Source organism: Coturnix japonica, chromosome 1 (genome assembly GCF_054131305.1).
Source record: "Coturnix japonica strain WE chromosome 1, WE-NBRP24, whole genome shotgun sequence".
NCBI classification, from domain to species: domain Eukaryota; kingdom Metazoa; phylum Chordata; class Aves; order Galliformes; family Phasianidae; genus Coturnix; species Coturnix japonica.
In genome coordinates, this window is record NC_140663.1 from 170,761,379 (window position 1) to 170,789,274 (window position 27,896).

A 27,896-nucleotide genomic window follows, 5' to 3' on the forward strand; every position below is an offset into this window, starting at 1 on the left:
GCACGAATCTTAAATACTTCATCCAAAAAATGGAGAAGTTTGCCAAAGTAAAAAGGATGTAAGGACATAAAGAGCTAAGTTCATACTGACAGATAAATACAACAAAAACATTCTAGCATGATGACATTCTAGTAAGCTTCGTTAAATACCTCATGCAAATGGTTATGAAACTTGGCTTTATAAGATGATTCATGGAACATTTAGGGAAATGCAGATATTATGAAGTATCTTGCTGGCAAACTGAAGAAGTCCCTGGAGCATGTCTGCTCTTCATAGAAGTAGAGTCTAGCAGCTGTTCGACAAAGAATTTAAGTAAAACAAAAATAGAATAGTTTAATCTTTCAGATGCCCTTAGAGCACTTCCTTAGACATGTTTATCTGGTTTGGCTTCACATTGGGCTTTATAGTTCTGGGGACTGCATAAAAACCATAAGTAAAGCTCTGTTTTCATTTAAACTTACAAATCTGTTTCTTTTGGATAAAGGTATCACAGAAGTTGTTATGTTCAAGTTTGCTAAATCCTATGTTCTCCTTCTGCAGGTATTTTAAACAGAAGGTGTCATATTCAGACGTTTTTTTCTGATATTATAAAAGCAAGTTTATAGTATATGATAAATTTTCTCTGGCTGTAGCAGAGGAGGGTTTTTTCTCCCATCAGAAGCAGTATTTCTAGGTTAGGTTAGAGAAAAGCCTAGGAAGTGAAAGAGAAAATTTAAGATTCTAAGCCTTAGTAAAGTTAATACATGAAGAAAGTATTAAAGAAATCACTTTCTCCTGCTGTCTTAAAATTAAGAGCCTGCCTGCAGTAAGTGCTTAGGGATGATGGAGACAGAGCCTGATGTGCCATTCTGTTCCCTTGGCTCTGCATTTGTCAACTCAAGGCAGTGCTGCTCAACCATGAGTTTATATTCCTACATAAGACTCAAGGAGCAATCCTGGGTTGAAATACAGTTCTGCTTGCCTTCTGCTCCATCAGGGACAAATGTTTGCAACCTGAGCATCCCATAAAGTTGTGGTTTGTTTTTCCTATTAGCTAGCAACTTGAAATGCATAATATGGGCTGAATGTAAAGAGTTGGTGTGTTTAGAGAAATGTAATGTATCCACTGGGATTGGAAGGCTAGTCTGCAGGTTTTTTGTCTTGGTTAAGTTACAGAGGCAAAAACACAAGACCCACTAGTCTGTAAGTGTAGCTTAGTAGTGCATCCATACTGCAAACATTTCATGGGTGAGGCTGTTGCAGACTTACTAGAAAAGAGTCTGCGCATATTAATTACTTAATATTAACAACATTTTCTGAAATGCATAATGAAAACTGCTAGTTGTCTCAGACCTATGATACCTCTAGTGTCTGTTTGAATCTCTACTGTCTGTTTTGACCTTTCACAGCCACCAAGGCTGAGCACCTCTGAAATCTGGCATTTGCTATTCAAAAACAGGGGACATTTAAAATTAACAAGTGTTTTACATTTTCAATTACTGGTCTGCTTACAGTCTGAAGACGTGTATTATGCTAAAAATCCATGGTTTTCCCTGGTGTAAGAGTGACATGAAGGAATGAATGCTCATAGGCTGAGACTTGAAAAAAGAAAAAAAACCTGTTGTTTTGAATACTGAGAGTAATTTCACAACAGAAGACTGCAGGGAACGAAGTAGCAAATACTCAGTTGTAGGCCCACAGGATTTAGTGGGTGTGGGTTTGTGGTTTGTTACAGACAGTGTTAGACCTCAGATGACCAGAATGATCCTCCTTGCTGCTGCAGCTGGCCAGTGATGCATCCCAAACATCCCACAATATTTTGGTGTGTTTTTTTCCACTAGCTAGACTGCAGGTGTTTGGAGTTGGACAGCGAGTAGTGTAAAGGAATGGAAAGTGAAAGGGAAAAGTGCTTGGGATATGTTTCTGCAGCTGGGCTGCTTGCTAAGAGTCAGATCCACGATGGGAGGGCTCTGGCTGAAGCAGAGAGTACTGAAAACATAGTGGTCCTGTCTTGATCATCCAGACACCCCTGATGCTTAAATTATATTCCATGGTTAGAATTTTCCCACAGTCAGAGACGTGCTGCTGTCTGCCAGTCAAATTTGGATAGCTATGTGGCTCTCTAACAGGGAAAGCTCTTAGACAAAATCTGATTTGTAGTATAACTTGAAGCAGACAAATTAACGGAGCCTTTCTGAGATTTTCCTCACCTCTGCGGCAGAGGTGTGTTTAAAGGACAGGCTCCACAGATCAACCTTTTTTCCCTTTGAAATTTGCTTCATATGGGATGCGTTAGTTAAAAGAGGGGTAGCCCAGTGTTACAGCATTCACCTCCTATGAGTCAGTCTGAAGTGTAGCTACTACTTCTTGGCTACCTTTATATAGCATGCCTGTGTTTGTCATCACTCCTCTTCATTTTGTAATGTCAGAATGAATCATTTCAGGAATGTTTATACCAGTTTTATATGAAACCAGACAAACTACAGCTTACGATCTTACTGAGATTATGAAGTTCACATGTTCTTGTCAGTTGACAGTTCAAAAACCTTTTTTTTTCCCTTCCCCAGTGTGGGAGGGAGAATAGGTTGGTTGTGTGTAGTTCTTTCTGTTTTTCTTCCAGTCCTGCCTCTTTTCCAGCTATGCTGTCTTTTATATGTTTTCCTTGATCTGTGCAAGGATTTCTCTTGAGTCTCGAGCAAGGATAGGCTGATGGAGCAGGGGTTGGCAGCACAGCTGGTTCCCCCTGGCAGGCTGTCACAGACATGAAAGCAGACCAGGGACTTATCAGTGTTTGCAGGCCCTGCCAGATTATCTGCAAACTCCTACATTAGAATCAACTTTTTCAAAAAGTGAAAACCTCCTTTGAAGCAGTTTACCTTTATTTGAACAAATACTGCAAATATTTTATAGGTCTTGAAAATGGACAAGATGAGGTTTTTCTTTGCTCTTCCAGCTGTGGCATAGATCTTAGTAACTTTGGGAATAATTCAGGCCACCTGCTACAGCACCAAAGACAGAAGTTGGTGTTTGCCGTGTTGCATCAGTTTGAGAGCAGTGTCTCCAGCACTGTTAAGCCTGTAGGTAAGTTCAACTGTACAGGAGCTTCTCATGTGCTTTATTCACACAGTCACATGGGGGTACATAACTTGGACCTCCTTTCCCTTTCCGTTTTTCCTTTTAATGGATATTCTGCAGTGTAATTCTCATGTATCTGTCACACCTTCCACAACAGCTCTGTTACTAAAAATAAATAACATCTCTTCACAGTTCTTATGGACAAAGGTAGAGATGAACAGAAGAACTAGAAACTTTCAGGAATTAAGTATGTATTTTCTTGGTAGTTTGCTCTTAACGCCTCTCCCAACACCTCAAAGTCTAAAAGAAAATTTTAAAATATTTCAGTGGTATTTAGAATCATTATTGTTTCAATGAGATGTGACCTCATTCTTGTTCTGGGTAGAATTCCTGACTGGTAATAAGTGATAGGTGAATAGGTGATATCTGGGTGTTGGAGGCTGGAAACACAGGTGCTGACAAGATAGACTTCACTTCCTGTATGTTGTACTCTCATATGCCTAGATTTTCCATTCCTTGTCAATGCCAGGAGAGTTTTATACCGATATAAAGTGGGTGTTAATCATTACCACTGTGAGCTCGCAGTAATCCGTCCCCTCACTTTGTATAAAAAACAAGGCATAGAGGAAAGTAGAGAGTTGCATTCAGTCTATAAAACTTGTAAAATATATTTCGACTGTATATGAATCTAGTGCTGAGGTAAACATTAATTACTTACATTATTAAGTTATAGATGTATTTTAAATTAATATTTTATTTCGACATAGACATAAATACCAGAATTACAAACAATGGTAAGTGTAATTCAGTTGCTGCTCCAGAGGGTGTTCTTAATTCCTGATGTGATAATTTGTGTTTCTATTATGATCAGCATTTTAAAAAAAGGAAGAAAAAATACTGGAATGTGTTTTCTGTATCTATATTCCAGAAGTTCTGTGCCCAAAATGCTATCCTCATTGCTCAGAATGTGAAAATATATGGAAAAAAAAATAGAAAGAAGATATATATTACAAACTTTCCCACTTGTGACTAGCAACTCTGTTAAAACCTTCTATGTTAAGAACATTGTATTCTCCAGGGGTGTAAATATGTTCAGGTCTATTAAATTTAGCAGAATTCCCTTGGTCTTCACTTTTTTTGGAGGATGGCCAAATGCAAGCAGACAACCTGATTAGCAGAGATATTCCTACCTGTGAGAGCTTTCACTTCTTGAAGATACAGATAGCTTGGGGTTAGAATGAGATTAACGTAGCTTCATGTAATTACACCTATCTGCCACAGTTAATTTGTGTACTGTGGCATTTTAATCAAATGAGTGTATCAAATGAGGTTCATTACAGCTCTTCAAATTGAAAAAAGAACCACTGTGCAACTTGTGACATTCCGTTTAATAATGTCCAGTGTCCATTCTTATTGCAAGTTATTGATTTTCCTGTTTGGAAAACATTATTTAAGGAAAATAAATTATGAGAATGGTGTATTTCGGTTTTTATTTCTTATTATGTCAGGATTGTCTAATGTGTCATTGATAAACATATTAAAGAGTACCTGTCCAAAGACTAGTGAGGAATGTCACTCATCACTGGCCTCACCTGGTCATTCAGCTGTTTACCGTAACCCTCCAGCTACAACCATCCATCCAATTTTTATTCCCTGAATAGTCCATCCTTCCGATCCATATCTCCAATTTGGAGATAAGGATGTGGCGTGGGACCATGTCAAAGGCCACTCTGATCACTCTGAACCTTCTTTTTATTCTTTTTTCTGGACTAAACACACGTTTTCTTGGATCTCTCTTTTTATGTCTGATTCTGTAACCAAATCATCTTGGTGGCTCTTTGCTGGACCATCTGCACTTTTTCTTTCTCTTGAATGTGGGGAATTTAACACTGTGTTGCCCACATGATGGGTGTGTTTCTTCTGGTAAGATTTAGTAGCACAATGAGATTTTCTAGAACTCTCCAACCCTCATACCTAGTTATAGGTATCAAAATCGGATTCCTAGAGACTAAAGATATATAAATGCCATTTTTTAATGTAGAAGGGAGTTCGTCCCAAGGTTAACATAAAGTACAATGGATTTGAACCTATTTCGGCTAGAGTCAAGAGTTGTTCAGCCGCTATCTGTAATGGAATGAGGGAGTGACAGGCAGTTTTATAGAAGTGCCAAGCTGGGATTTTTCATGTTTGTACTAAGAAAACCACTCAGTCTCCTGTGAAACACAGAGAGCCGCAGGACAACCCAGAATGAAAAATCAACTCTGTCAAAGGCTCCTACAGAAGTCCCCAGGAAAACCAATATTTTTGTGGCTTGAATGCTTCTTTCTAGCTGAGAGGAGATATATCTATTTTTATGTTGAGAATTGCTCTTATGTTTTTCTTCTGGAGGACAGTGCAAATTGCCATAGCAAATATAGACCTTGTTATAGCAAATATAGACCTTGTTATATGACATTTGTCTGCGTCCTTACCTTAATACTGTATTGTTGAAAGCTAAGACTTGCCTAAATAAGTATCCATACTAAATGTTTGTAGGAAAACTTGAAAGCTGACAGCAAATCTTAGTAGTAATCAGTACTCTTAAAAAAGAATGGTCTTCCTCTTCAGGAAGATTGAATGACTAATGGGGGCTTTTTAGTCCTTGTTCAAGGTAGGCAAGATGTAGAGAATACTAAAATATTACCTACTTCTTTTCTGCTCTATAAGGAGGAGTTTGAATGGATCCTCAAGCCCTGAGGCCAGTGGTTTCCCACTCCATGTTTATCTGAGACTGATTTAATGCTGGAAATGGTTGAAAAAATGTCCTCACAAATTTGGTAGATGATTGAGGCTTCAGTGCTTGGCTTCCCTGAGCTTCTTTTATTTATAATGCAGATATGTTCCATGCGTTTCAGCTTTCTCTTGGTGTTTGTATTTGTCTGTAGCAGGAGGAAACAGAGATCAAGTGTCATTGATTGGGTGTTGAATGCATGATGGACCTTAGATCAGTCGTTAGCAGATTCTAGGGAAGATTCTAGGGAAGATACAGTAGTAGTGTCTTTCGTCAAAGCGAAATTAATAGTGTTGATTTATAGAAGGAAAGTGAAGAATCTTTGAGGAGTAACGCTTGTCCTGTTCGTGTGTGAAATCATTTGGTGTCTCAGAAGAAATTGTCCAGCCACCAAGTTTGAGCTCTCCCTGTGGCTAACAAGGAGTCAAACTGAGGTGACTCCTTAGACCTTTGACGTGGCATGACTGGAAGTTTCTAGATATCATGGCATAAATAAGATTGTAAATAACAATTCCTTTGTTGATAGTTACATTTAAGTATCCCTGACATGAAGCCATAGGTGCAAAGTGAGAGCATAGTGTCTGCAAAATGATTTTATTGTGTGTTGTGCAATCTGATGTTCTTCCTTTGCAGGCTCTAAGCTCTTGTAAAGGGCATCATAATCTCAGTTTTAGTATAAAATAAAGCAACAGCTTTTGTGTGAAAGTGATCAGCTTGAAATTAGGAGCCCTGACACTGAAAAAAAACAGAAATCTCTAAATGGAAAGGTGTTTCCTTAAATGCCTTGATTTAGGGGTGTTGGGGCAGTTCCTGATATTGAATGGTAAGGGTAGGAGGGGGATGTACTTTTGTGCTGCTCTATCCTTAATTGTTATCATTGCTGAGTAATGCTTAGTGAAGTGGTTGTTCCAAGTTGTACCTCCAGGTAAGCAGGTGAAAGGGTTAAGATTGAGTGGAAGAACCATACTGGTGCTAGACCTGTTTTATAAAGGGAGTAGCTGCTGATAGGGCTCCTCAGGAATGACCTATTTACAACAGATTCTGTCTTAACAACTGTATTTTGAATGTATTTATTTTTTTGTTGTTGTTGTTTACTTTCTCATTACTTGGAATTGGTCCTTAATATATTTAATATTTTTAGTGCCCTACAGATTCCAAAGCAACGTTTGGGGTCCACCTTAAAGTAGTGGGAGACTGGACAGGTATGTAGAAAAACATTGGTCTCTGAAAGGAATTATCTTTATTCAAACTTTCTGGCTTCAGCATAGTTCTGCTCAATCACAGCACACTTTCACTAGAGAACATTTATGCTTGTTTTCTCAAAGATGTTCTTATTACATTCTTGATGCACCTTTGCTTTATTGAGATGTGAATTTCTCCAGATAGCATGTTTCTCCAACTACTAACAGATGTTCTGATCACAGTTTAATGATTTGCAGTCATCCTCAAGCTTCTGCCTCTTTTTCCTATTTTTTTGGTAGCCTGCTGCCCTTGTACAGTGCCTCTGTACATAGCAGAGACTGCCGAAATGCTGAAATGTGCAGCTCTCAGATAAGAGGATTTTAATGCCAGTGATTTGAATGGCTGCCAGGTTAATTAACACCCATGGAACAGTGAGATTACAGGTTGCTTTCATGTTCTTCCATGCTCTTCCATTGCTCTCTGAATGTCCTCCAGACCAAAGGTGTAAACCGAGATTCCCTGCAGAGGAAAATGTTAATTTCCTGCTCCCAGTACAGTTGTATACTCAAGTGCTAGTTGTCATCATTGCTTGGCAGCTGACTTTCTTTTTGCTTAGCATAGCATTTCCTTGTAAAGAAGATAAATAAACAACACCATCTTGTTTGTTTCCTACGAAGCAATGTTTTCCGTGTTAATTTGTTTTGGCTCTTGTTTTTTGTGGAATGGAGTCAAACTAAACCCTGAAATGAATTAGACCAGTTCAGGGAAAATAAGTGCATCAGTGTCTGTTCTAGTTTCTGGTCCAGGTGTGTACTCAGCTGTGGAAGTATCTGAAACTTTAAAAGGAAAAGGTTGAGAGGGTAATGCCATTTGTACATATAATCACCCCAGTTTTCTGTCCTTTCTTAAAATGCAAGATATTGGTCTGACAATGGCAGAGTATGGGCCTAACTGGTCTTTATTCTGCCTCAGTATGCTCTTTTTGTACACTCCTCCTACCTGGGTTGGGACAGTACAGTATGAACCCCAAATGGAGTGGAGAAGTCCTAGACAGAGTTTTCCAAGTGAAGAAGTGGCATCTTTGAAGTCGCTCCCTCAGTGCTGTGAATTGCTCTTTAATAATATTCAAATGTTTTTCTTCCAGCTCAGTATCTATATTCTTCATTATGAAGCAGGTCTGCCTAAGCAGGGCTGTAGAAATTGACCTAAGTAGAACTCAAAATACTGTTACAATACAAAGAGCATTTGTTGTGGTATAGCTACGCAGGGATATCTCCCCCTGGGTCAAATGTGCTGTCAGGAAGCAGGCTGTTTACCCTGCATCGATACCAAACAGCCCTCTTCTCACTCATTCCCTTAAGCCCTCTAACAATTAATGGTCTCTAATCCTCTGACTGTTAGAGGAGAATACTAAAGATGTACTGAGACATTTGCCATGTTCCTTATAATCTTTCTTAATCATATTTTAATGGTTACTCCCAGAGACAGGATATTGGGCTGCGAAAGTTTTTATTCAGCATTCTGTCATTTAAGCTCCTCACAACCTATTCCCTCAGCTTTTATCCTATTTATTCAGATTCTCTATGTATCACATTTTCACTTTCCTGACAGTTTATGCATGATACCAAAGAGAGTTAGCAATTTATTTTAGAGATCTCAATTACAGGCTTAAATTAAAGAGATGCAAGAAGAGTGCAGATACGGTGTGAAATACAGGGAAGAATTGGTTCATTTGAGATGTTGCTCTCCTCACTGAGTTCAGTTTCTGCTGCCTGCACCTGAAAGACATACAGAAAGAACTATTGCCTTCCATTAGCTGTAAGGACATGAGCTGGGGCTGAAAGCACAATGCTGGCAAATCAATTCTGTAAGTTATGTTTCAGGTCAAGTCTCTGACACTGAGTCTCGTGTTTTGAAAATTGAATGGAATACCTTGTGGCCTTAGTGATTGTATTTTGTCAGCTGGGAAAGCAACTGTGTGTCAAGAGGAAAGATAAGGGGTAATAGAATTATCAGCTACTGGTGAGATGTGGCTGTTAAATAATGCCAATTATTGTCCATATCCCAGTGCATGTAACTGTAGATATCCAGTAACTTGGAATCATCAGCTTCTGAAAAAAAAAACAGTCCCTTGAGAATTATTATTTTTCTTTTTGCATAGAAACAAGTACATAGTGGGTTTTTAAGGCAATATATATAATTATTTGCTTTTTAAAGCCATGATTTGAATATCACAAGATGTTGGACAGAAGAAATAAGGAAGAAAGAACGAATCTTCAGAAATTGTATCTCTAAGATCTTCACAAAGCTAAGAGTAATCCAGATCCACTAAGTGATGTATTTCTTGCTTTATTGAAATCAAATGGAGGTGTCTGACCTCAGAACACTTGAGAACCTGCGCTTCTCAGAAGCATTGTGTATATTTCCAATATAAATCTGAGATCTGTCATTTTTTGTCTGTGTTATGGTAGAATTAGTGGATCTTACGCATAGCTCCTACAAACCTGCTGAAGAATGATAATGTAATTATTGCTGTTTCAGACACGTGCTTAAGTAAGTCATAGAATCATAGAACAGTTTGTGTTGGAAGGGATCTTTAAAGGTCACATTGTTAAACCCTTCTGCACTGAACAGGGACATCTGCAGCTCAACCAGGTTGTGCAGAGCCACATCCAGCCTTGAGTGTCTCCAGGGATGGGGTATCCATCACCTCTCTGGGCATCCCTGTACTTACTGTGGGTTTCTGGTGGCTGATGTCTGGTAATGTCAAATGTGAAGCCATGCAGCTTGAACTAGCTCTCATTCTGAGCTACACCAGCATGTCTTATAGTGCAGCTGCCCAGCAGGTAGTGCTGGTGGGTGATGGCTTTAAACCATGATTGACACAATGATCACTGGTGTCTCTGCAAGGCTTACTGTATGAATCTGTAGTGAGATCTGTAGATGAGCTAATTAGCTGATTTTGCTATTAATGACTCTTCTAAACACCTATTCTGTTTCTCTCATATCTTTTTGGTTACCTTTTTCTCAGTCAGCTTTGAGAAATTTGGAGCCTTAGTATTTATGAAAGGATTTTAAGTTGTTTTTTCCTCACTTGACTCCTGGTTTGTCCTAGCGTTGTCACCTGTCATGGTGTGTTTCTGCTCTTCTCACTGCTGCCTCAAGTGCCACTTGTTTAGTCTGAAAGCTGACATTCCATCTGACACCTCTGGAGGGAAAAGGAGAGAACCCACGGACTGTGCTTGATGTGTCCAGCCTCTCAAGAGCAGTGAAAACACAGCAATGCAAGACAGTGTGTCTCATTTACTGGCCAGACTTCAGGGTGCTAGACAGAAAGTGGTATTGACAGTGTTGAAATAACAGGCTTTTGAAGCCGTGCAACATGTTTTTGTGGGGAAACAAGCAGGCAGCACTCAGAACTGTCGTGGTGAACTGCATGATTTAAGGCAGTAAAACATTGCCGTTATGCTGCAGGCTGTTTCTGGTAGAAATTGAGATGGGATTGTGTTTAAAACACTGCTGCTGTTCTGTGCTCTACAGTCATTTTTGTCTTGTAGTGAAATCATCCTGCTGTTCAGGTGGTTATGATCCTGGAGAGTATTTGCAAAAGCTGTCCGCCATTCTAAGCAGCAAGGTATCAATTATGAATGCCCCATAATAGCACTTTAATAGGACCCATTAAATCTGAGACTTCCATTCTTTCAGCTTAGTAAACACTGTGGCAACATGAGATGCTGAGCAAGAACCACAACAGATCTATGGGAGATGCCCCAAAAGTAATGCCTCCTATTTTATGAGCATTGCTGGAAGCCAAACAGTGGTGGTGGTGATGTGAGAAATAAGTCATACTCTGAACAGCCATGCACAGCCATACTTCTGAACTTGAGCTTATAGCTTTCTTCATCATCCATGACTATATCAAGGAATTGTGTTTTATAGCTGAGAATTTGCTTTGGGAAACAGTGCTGTTTTGCTCTTTCTACTGTTGTAGTTTCCATGGATGTAAATAAGAAACGTTACTTTTGGAGAGACCTACTTATTTTAGTGTATTGATCTGCAGTACTGTAGAAAACTATGTCTCATCAGAAAACAGGTATCTTATCTTAACTCTTCCTGCTGGAGATGAGGGTAGGCAAGGTCATGAGGTCCTTCAGGTTATGGTTTTTTATCAGATACTGTCATAGTCTTTTTTTTTTTCTTTTTTTTTTTTCTGGAAGATCCAGGTTTGGAACAAGTAATTTCAGGGGAAAGAAAAATACTATTCAGTTGAAAATAACAGTGACACACTGGAACAGGTTGCCCAAGGAGGTTGTGGATGCCCCATCCATGGAGGCATTCAAGGCCAGGCTGGATGTGGCTCTGGGCAGCCTGGTCTGGTGGTGGGTGACCCTGCATGTATCAGGGGGTTGGAACTGGATGATCATTGTGTTCCTTTTCAACCCAGGCCATTCTAAGATTCTATGATTCTTTTCTCAGAACATGGCAAATGTGTGAAAGCATGGATCTTCTGTAACCCTCTATCAACTAAAATCTCAGCAAGGGAGTACACAACACAGAATTCTTATTTTTAAACAGGAATAATTTGTAATGCAGTTGTTTGACCTGTTGGCGATAGACTAAGGATTTTTTGACTGCTCTCCGGATGAAAATAAACATGCCTTCTAATTAGCCCTGAAGGAGGCATAACCTAAACTATCTGAACAGTGAGATTTTGTCATATCTTTGTGGACTATCTTAATTACCCTCATAATACCTTGAAGCTCCTAATATAGAGAAGATCTGAAGTGCACTACACATTGCTGCCCTTAGCTGGTGTGGGAGCTAGCAAAGAAATAGTATTTAGTAATGCAGGGAATAGTTGGAAAGACACTGAAATAGTGGGTCACTCTGACAGTATCAGCCATATTCCTAGTGGATCTTATTTCACAAGAGGAGTGTGAAGCAGAAGGTGATGAGAAGGAATAATATGACTACAGTCTGCCAGCAGGATGTGACAGGGTTGTCCTGGGGTCACTGTCATTGCTACCAAGGTTCTCTAAAGCTGTCTAGTCACTTCTAATGAGCAGTTGCTCACTTCATTTCCTGTTACCTCCAGCTCTGTTTGGGCTTTTCTCATTCCATAGTAACATGAATTTTGTTGTGTTTAGTCATTCCATGGGATTCCTGGCAGGGTGTAAAGGTGTTAATGTTGTGGTAGCGTTGTTCATTCCAGAAAGCTGAAGGCAGAGATGGAAGAGATGTTATTTTTTTCTCTTATGTTTTATGACTGCTGATTCTTATCTTCTCAATGAATCCTACTTATGCTTCTAAGGAAGATTTCAGAATTGAGTGCTTAAAAGGTTTAATTGTGTTTCTTTTACATAATTTGATATTAGTAATAAAAGTAGTACTGTTACATTACTGGGAGGTTAAAATACCTTAACAATATAATTAGCCAAAATGTGCTAGAAAGAATACTAGTTCTATTCTTCAGTGCTATTAGCATTCATTATCTTTTTATTTATGCATGTAAACAGCTCATTAAAGGCAGGATTAGGGGAATGGAGTAAAAGGAAGATAACAGATTCAGTTCACTGGCTGCGTGCTGAAAACCCCTTTTCCCCGGATAAAGAGTTATTGCTGAAAGAACATGTCTGAAGTTTTGACTCCAGCTGAGGATTGTTGAACACTTGAACTGCAGCAGATTGAATACCAAACCCAGTATAATTTATATTGTCTCTGATTTGAGCAGTCAGAACCTTCAGACAGAAGGTTGCCTTGAAGTTTCCTAAGTCCTTTCTTTATACACCTTGTTATGTGTAACTCTGTTACTAAGCTCCTGCTCTGGGGCTCACTAGCATGTAACAACCTATGGGAATTAAATGAATGTAGTGGAAACAGAAAAAAGACAACCCATGCTTCACCTTGAAAATAGAGTTACAGGATAGGAAGGCTCCAAGAGATGTACGTGAGTGGGCTTTTTGCTATAGTAACCTGTGTTTCTTTGCAGTGTTTGATTTGTTGAGAAGATGAAGTTGCTGCTCTAGAGTTGCCAGTTCTTTGGATTCATGCATATGGGGGTCTCATTCTTGTGGTAGTTTCTGTGCAGAGGATCAAAGCTGCTTCAGGCACTTAATATGTGAAGTCTAGCTGGACTTCATGGTTCCTTTGTATGAACACCTTTAACAGATGAGTAATGGTTTCCAGAGGAATGGGAGAGTTGACATAAAAATGCCAGCTTTTCATGCATGTGTTACCCTGAGGCAGTAGCCCACTTGCTTGGATGCCTCTCAGGTTTTGTTGGGCAGTGCCTTCCAGACCAACTTCTTGTTTGTTCTCAGTTCAGTGAAGCTTCTCCCTCAGGGGCAGATGAAAAATGCAAACACATTTCAGACTTGAAAATGGGAGCTATCACAATTGTTAGTTAAAATATCTTAAAATTAGCTTGAAGAGGTTTATTTCTGCCACCCTTTCCTAACAGACTGTGATAGTTCTGTAGTTAATTAGGAAAATAGTGTTTCAAATTGGGAATGTCGAAAGAATTGGAATAACTGCTGTAGAAACTGCTGATGTCTGTAAACTCCATAAGCAGAAGGGACAGTTACATATATATTCTCCCAGTTCCTTCATGATGCTTTAGAATTTCGTGGATGAATTTCTATAGAGAAGCTCGCATAAGCCAGAAACTAAATTTGGGATTGAATTAGTCAGCGTATTTTTTAGTTTCAGCCTTTGGATGTCTGCGGGATCTTTCTGTGCGTGAAGTTCAACTCTGTGGTGGCTCCCATGATTTATTGTTTCCATAAAATCACAGAATCATAGAATTGTTTGGGTGGAAGGAACTTTAAAGACCATTTAGTTCCAGCTCCCTACTGTGGGCAGCAAAACCTTGCACAAAATCTGGGCCCCATCCGACTTGGCCTTGAACATTTCCTGGGATGGGGCATCCCAGTTTCTCTGGACAACCTGTTCCAGTGCCAGTTTTTTACTCTCTCAACTTCCAATATTCCTTTGAAATACTGAATTGGACTCACTGTTCAATAGCAGCGTCATCACTGATGTGGGCTGTGGGGATGATATGAAGTGTAGCACTCTGTTAACATACAAATTGCCAACGGTTGTGATTGATGGCCCTCTCAGATGACTGTTTATCATGCTGTCTTGAATTGCTCATTAATCTTTGGTTTCTCCTACCTGTCACCTTATTTCTGCTGATGTCTTATCTAACAACTGGATGGGAAGAGTGAGGGTATTATCATGTGATCTGAATTTGTTCTGTGTTCAGTACAGAAGCACGGTGGTGTGTTTAATGAAACTCTTGACAATATTGCAAATGATACCATGATTTAATAATAGACGAGTCGCATTTTAATATTATCTAAATACCAAATACTGCTTAGCTCCTTATAGGCATGATAGTAATGTTCAAGTTCTGGTAAGGGTTCTTGTATCTAATTTATTCTGTGATCCTTTATAGCTTTTTCCTTTCTCCTTCACTCTAAGGATAAGTACCCCGCTGCTTTTGGCCAGCTGTTTGTCCTCATCCGGAACTCCATACCACATCAAAACAGCAATGATCAGCTTGAAAATCTTTTTGTTCCAAGATGCATTAAAGTCAGTGCTAGTTCTCTTCTGAAGAGGCAGATTAGGCAGATTCAGCTTTGGTTCCCTCTATCCCTTGGCAATCCAGCTTTCCACTGTCACACACATTTCCATGTTGCTCCATCTAGACTTTGACTTTTACATGTGTGTTGATTCATCAAGCAGCAGCTGAAGAGTTTTTCTATGTGGCATACAGCCTGTGATCCAAGAATTTTTGAGGAGTATCTTGTAACCACAACTCTTCTCTATCCCAGACTTCCCCAGGAGGTTTATCCCATTCAATCATAAAGGTTATAAAAAACCTGTCACCACCCAACTATATAATTACCAACGGCGGAAATAAGATTCCTGTGGATAAAAATGAGTGTGACAGCCTCAGAGATATTACTTACCATTCTTCCTTTACCAGCCAAACCTCAGAACATGCACTGAAAGCACTGTCCTGACCCTGGGCCAACATCAGGTTTACATACTTGGCAGTATAGGTGTTTTGGCTTCTGCAGTAAACAGAACAGAAAGGTTTACTTTACAAGGATTATAGCTATGCTTTTTGTACAAGCTTAAACCACGTACTAAGCCACATGCCAAGCAGAGCTCTGTACTGGGCTATGAACTTCGTGTCCCTTTGTGTCAGAAGGGTGCAGAAGAGAGATGTGGGAGCTCATTCCTAGTGGGGTTGGAATGAAACTGCCAGTGCCATCCATTTCTTAATAGCACAAATTCCTTCTGTGACTGTCAGTCCACTGAATCCATTTGTAACTAAAACCTGCTTTTTATCTCTCAGGCTTTGCCAGGGAGCAAAGCAGAAATGCCTTAAACACTGTATAGAGAGTGAGATTCTGCAAAGTAGATATTTACATTTTCTGGTTCATGAGTGAAATTTGAAATGACTCCTGTTACGTGCTGAATGTGACATTCCCAAATGAGACAAATGGCTCAATCATCTAATTATTAACTCATGTGCTTCAAGGAGAGTTTGTAGGAGGGAATTCATAGGCTGGAATTCCCATAGCCAAAATGTAAATAGGATTGCAGTGTTGTGCAGTGGGATGTGTGAAGCAGAGTGTGCCTTCTTGTTCATTAACAACATGCTGGTATGAAAGGCAGTAGGTGAACACAGGATGATGCCTGTATATTTTTCACTGACATTGTAACCCACATTTCTGCAGCTCAGCCTTAGTGTTCTTCCTCTTTATTTAAACCACTTCTTGCTATACATAGGAGTAAAGTCACGGAGCTTGCTTAAAAAAGGATATTGTGATGCTTTTTATTTATACTGTTTGTGACATTCATACCAGATTAGCCCAGAGTACTCTGTAGTGGAATAATATTCCATGAGGTGCAAGTTTTGCAGAGAGAGGTAATATCTTTTATTAAATCAGCTGAAATAGCCAGAAAAAAAAACTGTCAGGCCTTCAGGCATGCAAAACCTTCAGCAGGTTTGATGAAGAGGCAGAAAAGTGCAAGCAAACAGCAGGGAATACAGTAATATTTCCTCTTATTTTTATGGGTTTTTTTTGTTTTTTTTTTGGGGGGGTGGGGGGGGAGGGAAGGGTAGGGGTTGAGAAATATGAGCAGGACTTGGTAAATAAATAGCAGATGCCCTCCTTCACCCCGTAGTTTTTTAGAAGCTGATTTACTGTTTCCATGAGAAATAATATTTGTTTTTCCAAAAATTCAGCTTGCCAAAAACACCGTCTCGAGGCCAAAAATATCACTTGTAAAGGCTGTCCCCACTGCCTGTTAGGATTTGTATGTCTCCAGCTTTCCGTATCTTCTGTTGGCTGAGTTCCAGATTTCACAGAATCATAGAATTATTTGAGTTGGAAGGGACTTTTAAAGGCCATTTAGTCCAACTCCCCTGAAACAAACAGGGACACCTACAGCTCCATCAGGGTGCTGTAGGATGTATTTGCAATAATGTGCTGTGACCTCTCCTGGAGGGGAAGGCACTTGCATCATGGCAGATACAGTTTAGGTTGGCAACTCTTAAGTGGGGAAAGAGAGAGACACGAGTGAACTCTACTGTCATTGTGATTTGCATGAAATACTAAATGTTATTTACATGACTATGGGTATAATTCCTTTTCCTTCCAGCATTTAGATATGTAGATATATAGATATTCACCTTTTATTGTTTGCTTTTTTTTCTCTGTCTTAAAATCTCATGATGTTATCTTTAGTAAAGTTTGGATTCAAAATGTTTGACCGTCTAGAGAGAGTAAAATTCAGACATAGCTTTATGCAAAGCATTGTTGTGTGCCTGGTAATTTGAGAGAAGCCTATATGGTGGACACTGTTGATAAACTGTTTGGATCTGTGACTTATTTTTAAGCTATAACATTTAAGTGTTGCTGCACTAAATGCTGTGGTCATGTGGATGGGAGAAAGCGTGAGAAAAGGGGTATGAATGCAAATAGTTATGTTGCTGTTTGTTCGAGAACCGGGGGCTTAGGAAGGGAGTTTACAGAGGGCTGTGGGCCCATTTTTGAGCATTGAAAGAGGGATTTGGGCTTGAGGAAGAGTTCCAGCAGTCTTTGCCTGGTTGAGGTTTGCTGAAATGGCTGCTGTGACAATTAGCACACGGTTAGCGCACCTAGATCCTCTGAGAAGCCTCTTGTAAGAGCAAATGGAATAAACCAGTGGGCAATTTGTGCTCTTCGTTGCAAGAAACAGTTTTAAATTCCATCCCTTCACATAAACTTAACATATTCCCTTACTCACTGTGGGCACTGTAAGTGCTGTTTCCTCAAGGAAGATGCCAGACACCCACGTGGTTTTGGAGATGAAGCTGAGATGCTTTGCTGTGCTCTGCTAAGTGGCTGCTGGCAGCCTTGACAGCACAGGGCTTTCCCTCGAGGATTTCACTCGCACTGTGTGAATATCTCTGCAGCTCAGCTGTAACAGGTTTAAAAACAGAAAAATCTATAATTAAAGGAACAAGTTTTTATAATTTCTTTTTTGTTTTTAATGTTTTTATTTATTTATTTATTTATTTATGTGACGAGCTGAAGGGATTATGCTAATTGTGCCCTGTTATTAACAAGCATGGCAAATGGAGTTTTTTCTCTTTGCAGCTTCCAAATAAAGTAGCATTCCGTTAATCCAAAAACTAGTGTAACAGTAATTTAAAAGCCTCACATATCTCTCAAGGCAAATGTACCACCATTTCTGCATGCAGAGGGCTTTATTACAGAAAATGAAGAAACGCCTTGGAATTCCTTGGCAGAGGATGTGGAAGGGATGAAGAGGTTTAGGTGGACAATTGGACAAGTACTTCAAAGAGAATCCAAGGGCTTAATAGAAAAATCATGTAAAGCTTAGCTTTTTAAAGGCATATCCTCTGTAGCTTGGCAGTGCTGTATAGTACTGAAGTAATTGTACAGTTGGAGAGTAGCTCATTTCAGTGATAAAATTCTGTGTAGATTTTTAAAGGTTGGGCTTTCTCTAGTTTCTGTATCAGATTACAGATTACAAAGAGAGAATTCAGCTGAGCCTCCCTGCCTGTAAGTACTTTGAGAGTCTTTTTCTTTGGTGAATATAAGGGTATTTTACATCAAGTATCATGACTTTCAGATAAAGAGAGGTAGAGCTATTGCCTCATCATTTCTTGTGGCGCATTGTGAAAGTGCAAAGTGCATCACTAATGAAGAAAGAGCTAGTTGAGCCTCCATGCGTTGAGTCACGGAGTTCAGACAGGAAGGAACAGCCCTTCACAGCCAAAGGGAGCAATTGTAGGACTCACTGCTATAAAATTCAGTGCAAATAACATTTCTCTCATAGCATGTATTTATAATGATATTTTGAGGTTAAAGCTACCTTCTACTGTGTTGTGGAATAAACTCTTAATCCTGTGGAGGAAATACTCTTCAAGTATGGCACATTTGAGAAAAAAAATAAATCTCTTCATTAGGACAATGGTTTTGAACTTTAGAGGTCTAACAAATCCCCGGCTCTGCTAGTGGGCTGCTGTATAACTCACAGGATTTCTGACAGCATTGAGCTCTAAAACTGTTTAACATGACACTTGCTTTACTTCAGAAATTCTGACCATTAATAAGTCACAGGTCAGAGTAAAATATTGGACGTTTTGGTTTTATCCCATCTTGTTACTCATCATATTTTTATAGCCCTTCACACTGGCAAAGGCATCTCCCTAAATCCTTTTTTTTTTTAAAGCACCGAGGAAGTTCTTATGACAGTATTTCCAAATTTACAGACCTTGAGAACAAGACAGATTAGTGGGTCTCAAATCTTTTCTAATGCCGTTGGCAGTTTTAAGAAAGCTGACCTAATTATTTTTTTTTATAGCTCCAAGGCACTGAGGAGGTGTCCATAACTCAGAAGGTTCCAGACTAATCAGCATTTTGCAAAACAAGAGGCAGATGTTTTTAGGTAGAAATTATAGAGTTTACAGATGTCCATGTAGTGAAAGATGGAGCTGAGATTTGTGTCTCCAGTGACAGCAGAAACCCAAGGTTAATTACAGAAACATGTCTGCTAAATTTTCAAAGGTATAATTATATAGAGAGATCTTTCGGTAGGCAAATAGATTTCTGGACTGCAGTGTTCTGTGCTTTACAACTGATAACACTATTTAGTTTTTCCAGTTCCATTTCTATAGTATGAGGGTGGCAGAACACTGGAATGAGCTTCTTGGAGAAGTGGAAGAAGTCCTATAAATTTCAGTTCAAGAGACATTTAGATAATACACTTCAAGTTTTGGTTAGCCTTGAAGAGGTCAGGCAGTTGGACTCGATGATTTCAGAAGGTCACTTCCACCAGAGCTATTCTATCTTCATTTTTTGACATCCCCTTGTCCCCTGTATCTCCCACCTTTGTCCGTCTTGGAAGATGTTGTGATTTGTTGGTTGTTTGCTTTTCTTTGTTTGTTTGTTATTGTAATTTGAAAAGCATTCCCTTTGTGTGCTTTAGGCTTCTGATATACTGTTGTAGAAGCATCAAGCGTATGTCTTGTCTCTCACCACCTCCCTCATTCTACTGCTGGATTGTCCTTAAAGACGGTGGTGTCATTTGTACCAATTTGACTTTTGAGCTGTGTGCTCATGTGTAATGGAGGATATCATAGTCTTGAAGGGTGAATCCTGTACATAATGATCCTGTGCAGAAATTAATCCTAAAGAGTTCTGTTCAGTGTGCCCTTTCTCTTAAGATTTATAGGACGTACTGGAATAAGTTGTAAGTTATATGTGAGATGAGGTGGAATACTACCATATAAGCATATGTGTTGCCATGGAAAAATGGATAAATTCATATGGTGAAAAGAAAACACGTCTGCCTGGGAAATTTGCCATAGGGCAGGAAAAGAAAAAAAAAAAAAAAAAATAGAGATGACTTTAACTAAAACACGATCCAGTAGGAGGGCTGTTTAAGCCAATTTCAGATGCTTTGGCTGCTTTCACCCCCAGTACTGGCCAGCAGTGTCTCATTGCTATTTGAAATATTCTCAAGATGGCAGCTTGCTGAACTGAGTTACGGAATGCAGCCACCAGGCCTAGGCCAAGGAGAAAGGGCAGAACCCTAAGAAGTCAGAGAATATAGGTTGGTGATGGAATATAGCTCCCAGCCTGGATGCAGGCAAACCACTGGTGTGAGACACGTCTGCACCCTACTTGAGATGAGTTTTGTCCCTCCCAAATTACAGGCTCTTGCAACATTTGCTAGGCCAGTCTGACACACTTAAATTTACTGCAGTGTTGCACAGTATTGAACTGAGACTGTTTCTCCCAGTGTTCTCCATTGCTTTCTCACCTGGCTGTACATGATAAAAACAAATAGATCAGGAACCAAGAAGACATTTTACTAATCAAATTCTTCATTGTGGTGGCTTAAACCGTGTACTGATGGTCAAAACACTCTAGTCACGGAGGGAGGTCCTCTTATTCAGTGTTTGTCATTGAAAACTTCCTCTAACTCCTCCACCAGACACATACAAAGGCTGCTGTTGTTCATAGGAAGCCTATTTATAAAGAGTTCCTGGAGTGGCACCAGTGGTATGCAGCGTATTGCCATGTGTCAAGGGACTGGTAATAAAAAAATCTTTGCCTCTTCTTGAAAGTTCATAAAGAGGTAAATAACAACAGTGGGAAGGTTTTTGTCAAGACAGTGAGCAGGATTTTCTTTGACAAACGCCCAATGAATTTCGCTTCCATCTTTACGTCATTATATTTATCGTTGTTGGCCACATCCTGTCTCTTTCCCAGGCGGGTACAGGGACTAAGCTAAGAGCTACCTTTGAAGATGTGGTAAGAGTTTTATGGGTACAGATGCTTCAAAAGTTGAATTTGAAGAGATGTGGAAATGAAGGTAGCAAGTATTAATCCTTGTTTCTTCATTGCTGCCATTTTCTTTGAGACATTTGCAAAAATTCATTTAAATGGTTACTTAGCAGAATTGTATCCAAGTTGATCTATTTTAGCTGTGATTACATAATAATACATAAAAGTTAATGCTGAGAAAACTATCACATGCTAAACTGAAAGAAGTGGGAGATTACTCCTTTTTGGAGCTGGAAGAGTCATCTAAATTGATTCTCTATCCCCTGATATCCTTAGCTGTAAACAGTATTTTGGAAGATGTTTTGAGATACCTAGGGATACAGAGAAAGGATGGTCTACGTTTGTTGGAAGTTCACTTCCCAGAATGAGAATGGTATATGGAAAAGATCACTAGTTTAGAGAAACATGTAGCACAGCTACTACACACAACACAGGCTAGAAACAGTAGTGGCTCAGCAGATGGTAGCGGCTTAAACTCTGTAGCTGGATCCTTTAAGTTATATAGATGTTGCAGGAAAAGCAGGAGGTGCCAAGGTGGGAAGTGTATCAGCAGCATCCCACAGTATCTGTGCTACTGGAGGAGTAGTTAAATAAAAGTTGCAGAGCATGAGAAGAAGCAGAGGATGCCCATGCAATGGAGAGCTGAGAACTGTGCTAAAGGAGTTTGACGTGTGTTTCTTCTTCTTTCTATCAAGAGAATTTGAGGAAGCTCCCATCTACAGCAAACTGAGAAATTGATACTGGTAGAAGCTTGTACGGATCCCACTTCTCTTTTACATCGAGCTACGCATAGAACATCAAGTAAGGGCAGCTACCCAAAGCAGCTGCCCCCACACCTATTGGTCAGAGAAGCCAAGTTAGAAAAACTTAGCTACTGTAAATGACCCCATGGTTTTGAAATAGACAGTTGTGGTTTAACCTGACAGGTGACTGAGCACCACCCAGCAGTTTGCTGCCTCTACCCCCTTCCAAGTGAGGTGAAGGAGAGAACTGAAAGAAAAAAGAAATCGAACTTGTGGGTTGAGAGAAAACTATTTACTACAATAGAGAAAAGGATAATGGTTAGGACTGTGTGTGTATATATGTGTGTGTGTGAGTGTATATAACATGTATATAACAAATGATGCACAAACAGTTGCTTACTACCCCACAACTGATGCCCAGCTAACCCCCCCAAGCAGCAGAAAGGAGTGAGATGAACTCCCATGCACTTCAAAACTTCTTCCTCACGATATCTTATGGTATGGAATGTCCCTTTGGCCTGTTTAAGTCAGTTGTCCTAATTCTCCCTTCCAGGTCCTTGGGCCATTTGCTATCAGTAATCTGGGCTCTGTACAATGCTGTTTAGCAGCAGCTATAACCACCAATATGTTATCAGCATGGTTTTTCTCCTAGAACCAAAATGTAGCCTCATACCAAACGCTAAAATAAAACAATTCTGTCCCAGCTGAAACTGAGGCAATAGTAATGAGCAAAGAGCAATGCACGCTTTCAGCCTTCCTTCGAAATGTCAGTGAGTCAGTTTTACGCAAGGACTTATATATTGATCTAATGTAGACGAATTAATTTGCATTCATTTAGACTACTATGATCTTTGAGTGCTTTAGTTGTTCCTCCTTTGTGTTTAGACTGATCTCCTCAAGTCAGGGACAATTTCTTGCTATGTACAATACCCAAAAGTCCCATATGCAGACCTCAGAAACTTTATAGAGTACTATTGGAGTTCAGCACTATATGGAAACAAAAACATTTTAAAATACCAGTAAAGGAGCTTACAGGAAAGAGTGATTTCTAGTCTCAGGAGTCTTGTCTATGTGGATATATAGAGTATCTTCACTAGAAACTTAGCCTGGCCCTTTGCTAATAATCAGTGCTGGAGAAGGGAGTTCACTTATCCTACTGCTTGCTTACTGGTTGCCTGAACATAAAACGCAGAGTCACAGTCTGGGTTTGTTGTTTTTTTCCTTTGTCCTGACAGAGAGATTTCGGGATTTACTGCTTCTACATTCAAATCAAGATGCAGAGATTCTGCCCATCTTTCAGCAAAGGCGCTATCCCAAGTAAGTAACGCTGTCTTCTTGTGAGAGATATAATCCTTATCTATTTGCAGCCAAGGAGGGTGAAGCATTTATAGCACTGTGCATGCTTTTGGTGTGAAGTCCTAGGGCAGAACTGTTACGGAGCCACACTTGCACAGAGATTTTCAGTCTTTCAACAGTGTCAGAAAGAAGCAGACATGCTCAGCAAGCATGCCCAGCTGTCAGGGGGAGGTGGTGGCAGAGTGCAGACATTAAGCTGCCTGGATCAGTCTAGTGGAGCTTTGTTTTGCTTGGCACTGTGTGTTGACATAGGCAGATGTTTTGTCAAGCTAATCCCCACTCCTCTCTTGTGGGATTCCATCATTTGCAATGACAGATTCCCTTGGATTTTAACAGGCTCCCCTCAGGAAGACTACAAGCTCTAGAAAATACTTTTTCCTGCCATTTTTTGTGGATGTACATGCAGACAAAACAAAAGAGCAGTGTTGTGTGTTTTTTCATGGTGTAGTTGTATTGACTTCATCTCTTTCTCTTATATGACATATACGAATGAAACAATAAGCATTGCTTGTTGTATTATTTTAAAGAAACTGAATTTCAGTGAAGTCTTTGAAAAAGGCAGTGAGGGTAAGGAAGAAGAAGAGATAGTCCTCCCATTAATTGTGGCCACAGTGTGTGGGATGAATGGAGGGAGGAAAGGGAAATATAAATTCCTGGAGACAAGCCAGCAACAATGATGGTAATCAGCAAAGTTATTCATTTTAATCATCATAATTTTAATCATTAACTGGTTCCTGTAATATGTAAGAAGCCAGTGGAGCTACTTGATAAATACAGCTCTGAAAATCTTACGACTGTTTTTAAAGCATGCAGCAGGTAGAGGAGATGAGTGCTGAGAGCTGGTCACCTCTTCACTGTAAATACTTGAAAATAAAAGCAGTTGGGTGAATCCTTATCCCCCAAACAGTGAAACTTTTGCATTTACTTCAAGGGTGAAAGGTTTCTACCCCTGATTCTATTGTTTGCATCATGTGTTGTTATTGTTTTACTGGACTATCGTGGAGGTACAATATGTGAGACTCTGGGAGATACCTTAAGTTGTCTGACTGCTCTGCTTGTTTCATTAGAACTTCCATGTATTATTGCTTTGGTCTTTCACCCATAGGAGCACTACAATAGTAATTTTTCCACAGTAGCAAAAAGTTTATTTAGCTTAGCTGTTTTTTCTCTTGGTGTGGATGCCATCAGACTGGCCTGAGAAAGAAGTTTATCCTCCTTACCTCTGTACAAATCATTCATAAACTACCCGACTTTCCATTTTTATGTGCAGCTTATTGCTAATATTGTTGGCTACGCAGTATCATCATCACCAAGTGCATTATCAAATCTGTAAGGGAATGAGTATCTGTTCTTTTCTGCTCAGTCCAAGTTACAACTCTTTCAAGATCATACATGGGGATATTTGAACTTACAGTGGCCCTGTAAAAGAAATGATAAATGTTTTCAGCCACGTTACTTGGGAAAATTGAGTGATTTCCATTATGCAAAAAATCAGTCAAGCTTTGGCACTTGATTGAAAGAAAATTTTGTATATGTTGTTACAAACAATAGATTCCTTCTTATAGCATCATTAATCTTTGTATATTTGCTTGCTTACAGAAATTCATTGTTTATTATACTTCATTTACAAGTTAGTTGAATACTGTTGACATGTCCTAATTTCCCTGGGGGTTCTTTTTCAGGTGAAATCCTTGCATTCAGCAAGGTAGAAAACATGTTCATCTTCATGATATATTCTGTCTTATTCCCATTTCAATTTTTCACTTTCATGCGCTCATTTTCATTAAAAGATCTGTCAACAGAAATCAAGATAATAAACAGACAGATCTCATAGATGAGTGTTCCTTCATTGACTTCAGCTAAGCAGTAATCATTTGTACTATGTAAGGATCTGAGTAGTAAGGTCATTTTAATGTGACCTTATTGTGGAGCACAGGCTGAAACTTGTAATGCTTAAGAACAGCCTACAGATACAGAAGGTTAAAAATTGAGGAGCAATTAGAATGAAGGTTTAGTTGAATAGCCTGAATGAGCGAGGTTTAGTAGGTAGAATGAGCAAACATTTGCACATATTTGAGAGACATGTACCCAAAAGAAGGAGGTGGGAAAAGAAGATGATCAGTATCACCCAGGATATTCAGAGTAATAGTAGAAATATTAAAGGCAAAATGTGCAAACCGTAAGGATTCATCAGTTCTGAAAGATGTAGAAAGCTTGGTCTTCTGGGCTGAATTATGTTCTGGTTTTATTAAGATCTGAACTCCATCTCATGAAGCAGCATGTTATCTTTGAGTACGTGTTTGTTCTCAGACATGTCTGTGCACTGGAATATCTGCAAGTAGATTTCTAGCATATACAAGCATATTGTTTTGAATTTTTTAGGTAAACACGTCAAAGAGTTATACTTTGCAGACATAGTTGACGCAGGAAGAAATGTCAGATCTTTTGATGACCCTTGTGTTTGTCTGATTTATTCTGCTGTTGATGACTAAATGAAATATCTGGTCTGACACGTCAGGCAGGTTATAGAGGAGCCAGAGCTCATGGAGATTCAGGCTTGTAAAGCCACTTTGCTCATCTCAGTGCTTCCTTGGCTTAGCTGTTCATGTCCGCAACTAGCATGGCAACCTGAGCACTTGTTATCAGTGCGGCCTATGATTTTAGATGAAGCACTGCACCAGTGCTTGCTTTTCATATTCAGTTTGCATAGTGGGAGTTGAGCATCATCTTGTGCTTCTTTCACATGACAGTGCAACTGTGTCTTGGGAAAACTGCAGTTATTAGGGAAGAGTTATGAAAGTATGTTCTCGCATAAATGCGGTAGGGTTTCATAATGAAACATACTGTACTACAGTATTACTGTAACTACGGGTTACTGAACTTGGGGGAGAAGTCCATTCCAGGTAAATCTTATCCATGCCTCAAATGAGCTTCAGAAGATGAAACTGGACATTACCGGACCCCCCCCATCCAGCTCATCAGGAAACTGCCCATCCACAGTAAAATGTTTGGTGGGGAAAATCTGTTTCCTAGTTGACATGAAACCATTGCCCTGTCTGTAGGAATTCACATTCCGAACACTAAGAATAAACCTGCAGCTGTGGGCAGGCAGGGGCTGATATCAGCCTCCAAATGGTACCACCTGGGGAGAGCCTCAGTTGGTAAGTTAACAGGGCAGGATTGAGGCCAACACTGCCCAAAACTTCCAGTCATCTCCCACTATTTAAAAGGAGATTATGAAACAGGAGGATTATGAAACAGATGCCATTTAGAGGGATCTCAGCAGACTTGAAAGATGGGCCTGAGTGAATCTAATGGGGTTCAACACAGCAACACAACGAAGTGCAAGGTTTTTGCACTTGGGCTGGAGGAATCCCAGGCATATATACAGAGTGGGAGGATGCACTTGGGCTGGAGGAATCCCAGAGTGGGAGGAGCAGTCCTTGAGATTAGCCCTGCAGAGAAAGACCTGGGGGTCCTGATGGTTGAAAAGCTTAACATGAGCCAGCAGTGTGCTCTTGAAGCTCAGAAAGCAGATGGTATCCTGGCCTCCATCAGAAGAGGGGCGGCCAGCAGAGACAGGGAGGTGGTTGTCCCTCTCTACTCTGCTCTTGTGTGGCCCCATCTGGAGTACTGTGTCCAGGCCTGGGACCCCCATACAGGAATTCTGTGACATTAAAACGGGAAAAATCATAAACTGTTAGATTCACTTGTTTCAGTTGCTTCACACATGCACAGCATAAATTTCTTTATCATCAGTTTCCAATCTGCCATTTCATTGTACCGTTGTCTGCCAAACAAGGAAGCTCTACAGGAAGTGACACCTCCATATGAGTGGTTTGAAAACATTTGAAAACATTATCATATAGATAAAACTTTGTTGCAGGGCGAAGTTCTCTAATAACTTATGCTCTCTTTTTAAAACTTTTCCTTTTTTTTTTTTTTTTTTTCCTTTTTTTTAGGAATGTAGACAGGAATTAAGTATTTTTGTTTCTTTAATGCTCATATGCAGACATAGCAGTACTTCTTTATAGTTAATTGAAAAGTGACTGAAGCCAAACACTGTATTATTATTTAACTAAATAACAAGATGCTGAACTTCGGAGAAAAAAGAATAAACTTGGAACCTAGAAGGTATAATAACGTAAAAGAATATTTGAAATATATTTAATTTCCACATGTCATAAACTTATAAGCCTTTCTTTGCCATGTACTCTTCATAAATTAAGGTAGACTTGGTGTGTGTGTACCAAAATACTGGTCATTTTCATGGCACAAAAAAATCCAGAAAATCCCAAACCTATACCTTTATATATATATGTAGGCTCAAATATATATCTTTGAAGGTCGTCTCTGTTGAGGTGTTGACATTTTTAGCTCAGACAAAGCCAAATGATGTTATTCAATTCTCATCATGGAGCAGTCTAGACAAATAGGCGGCTGAAACTTAGTGCCCTAAACTGTTGTGCCATCTGGCTCCCAACTGCTATTCATTTTAATGATAATGGATCTGTAATGGGTTCATGCCAATTTACTACATCTTGAGATCGGAGCCAAGAAGCTTCTAATATTTCATAAATAATACCCCAGAAATAAATGTTTCATCTTATTTGTAATTGTCTTAAGAATGTTTTTCCTTTTAGAGATAAAAGTAATTTGTGGCTAACCAGAAAAAGCAATGAGTCCTGGCGTGTGGCTCCTGGAGGTTACAGTGCATAAACATCACATCTGTGGAGGTTCCCCCTGCATCCCAGATTTACTACACAGGAGTAGCAAGCAGGTTCGTGTCCTAGAAATCCAGTTCATTTCACATTAGAAGCAAAGGCAACACCAGTTTCCTTGGTGTTGAGCAAGGGGTAACAGTATGACTTAACATCTTTTGTCACTCACTCTTCAATATAAGACAAGGAG

At 39.6% G+C, this 27,896-nt stretch overlaps 1 protein-coding gene across 10 annotated transcripts in view; it reads left to right on the forward strand.

The window, feature by feature from the left end:
- Positions 1-27,896, forward strand: part of NOX4 (NADPH oxidase 4) — a 93,995-nt gene that overhangs the window by 37,600 nt on the left and 28,499 nt on the right. For 4 of the 10 annotated variants that reach the window (XR_014931929.1, XM_015852362.3, XM_015852360.2 and 1 more), the window contains exons 12-13: positions 6,966-7,026; positions 22,865-22,946. The exons of 1 other annotated variant lie outside the window; for it this stretch is intronic. Coding sequence is in view for 4 of the 9 variants with exons in the window: in XM_015852362.3 (XP_015707848.2) it covers positions 6,966-7,026; positions 22,865-22,946 (143 nt within the window). In the remaining 5 variants the exon portion in view is untranslated. Of the gene's footprint in view, positions 1-6,965; positions 7,027-22,864; positions 22,947-27,628; positions 27,766-27,896 lie in introns of those variants that run through there. 5 more of the 10 variants (XR_014931915.1, XR_014931924.1, XM_085509291.1 and 2 more) reach the window with 4 other exon arrangements.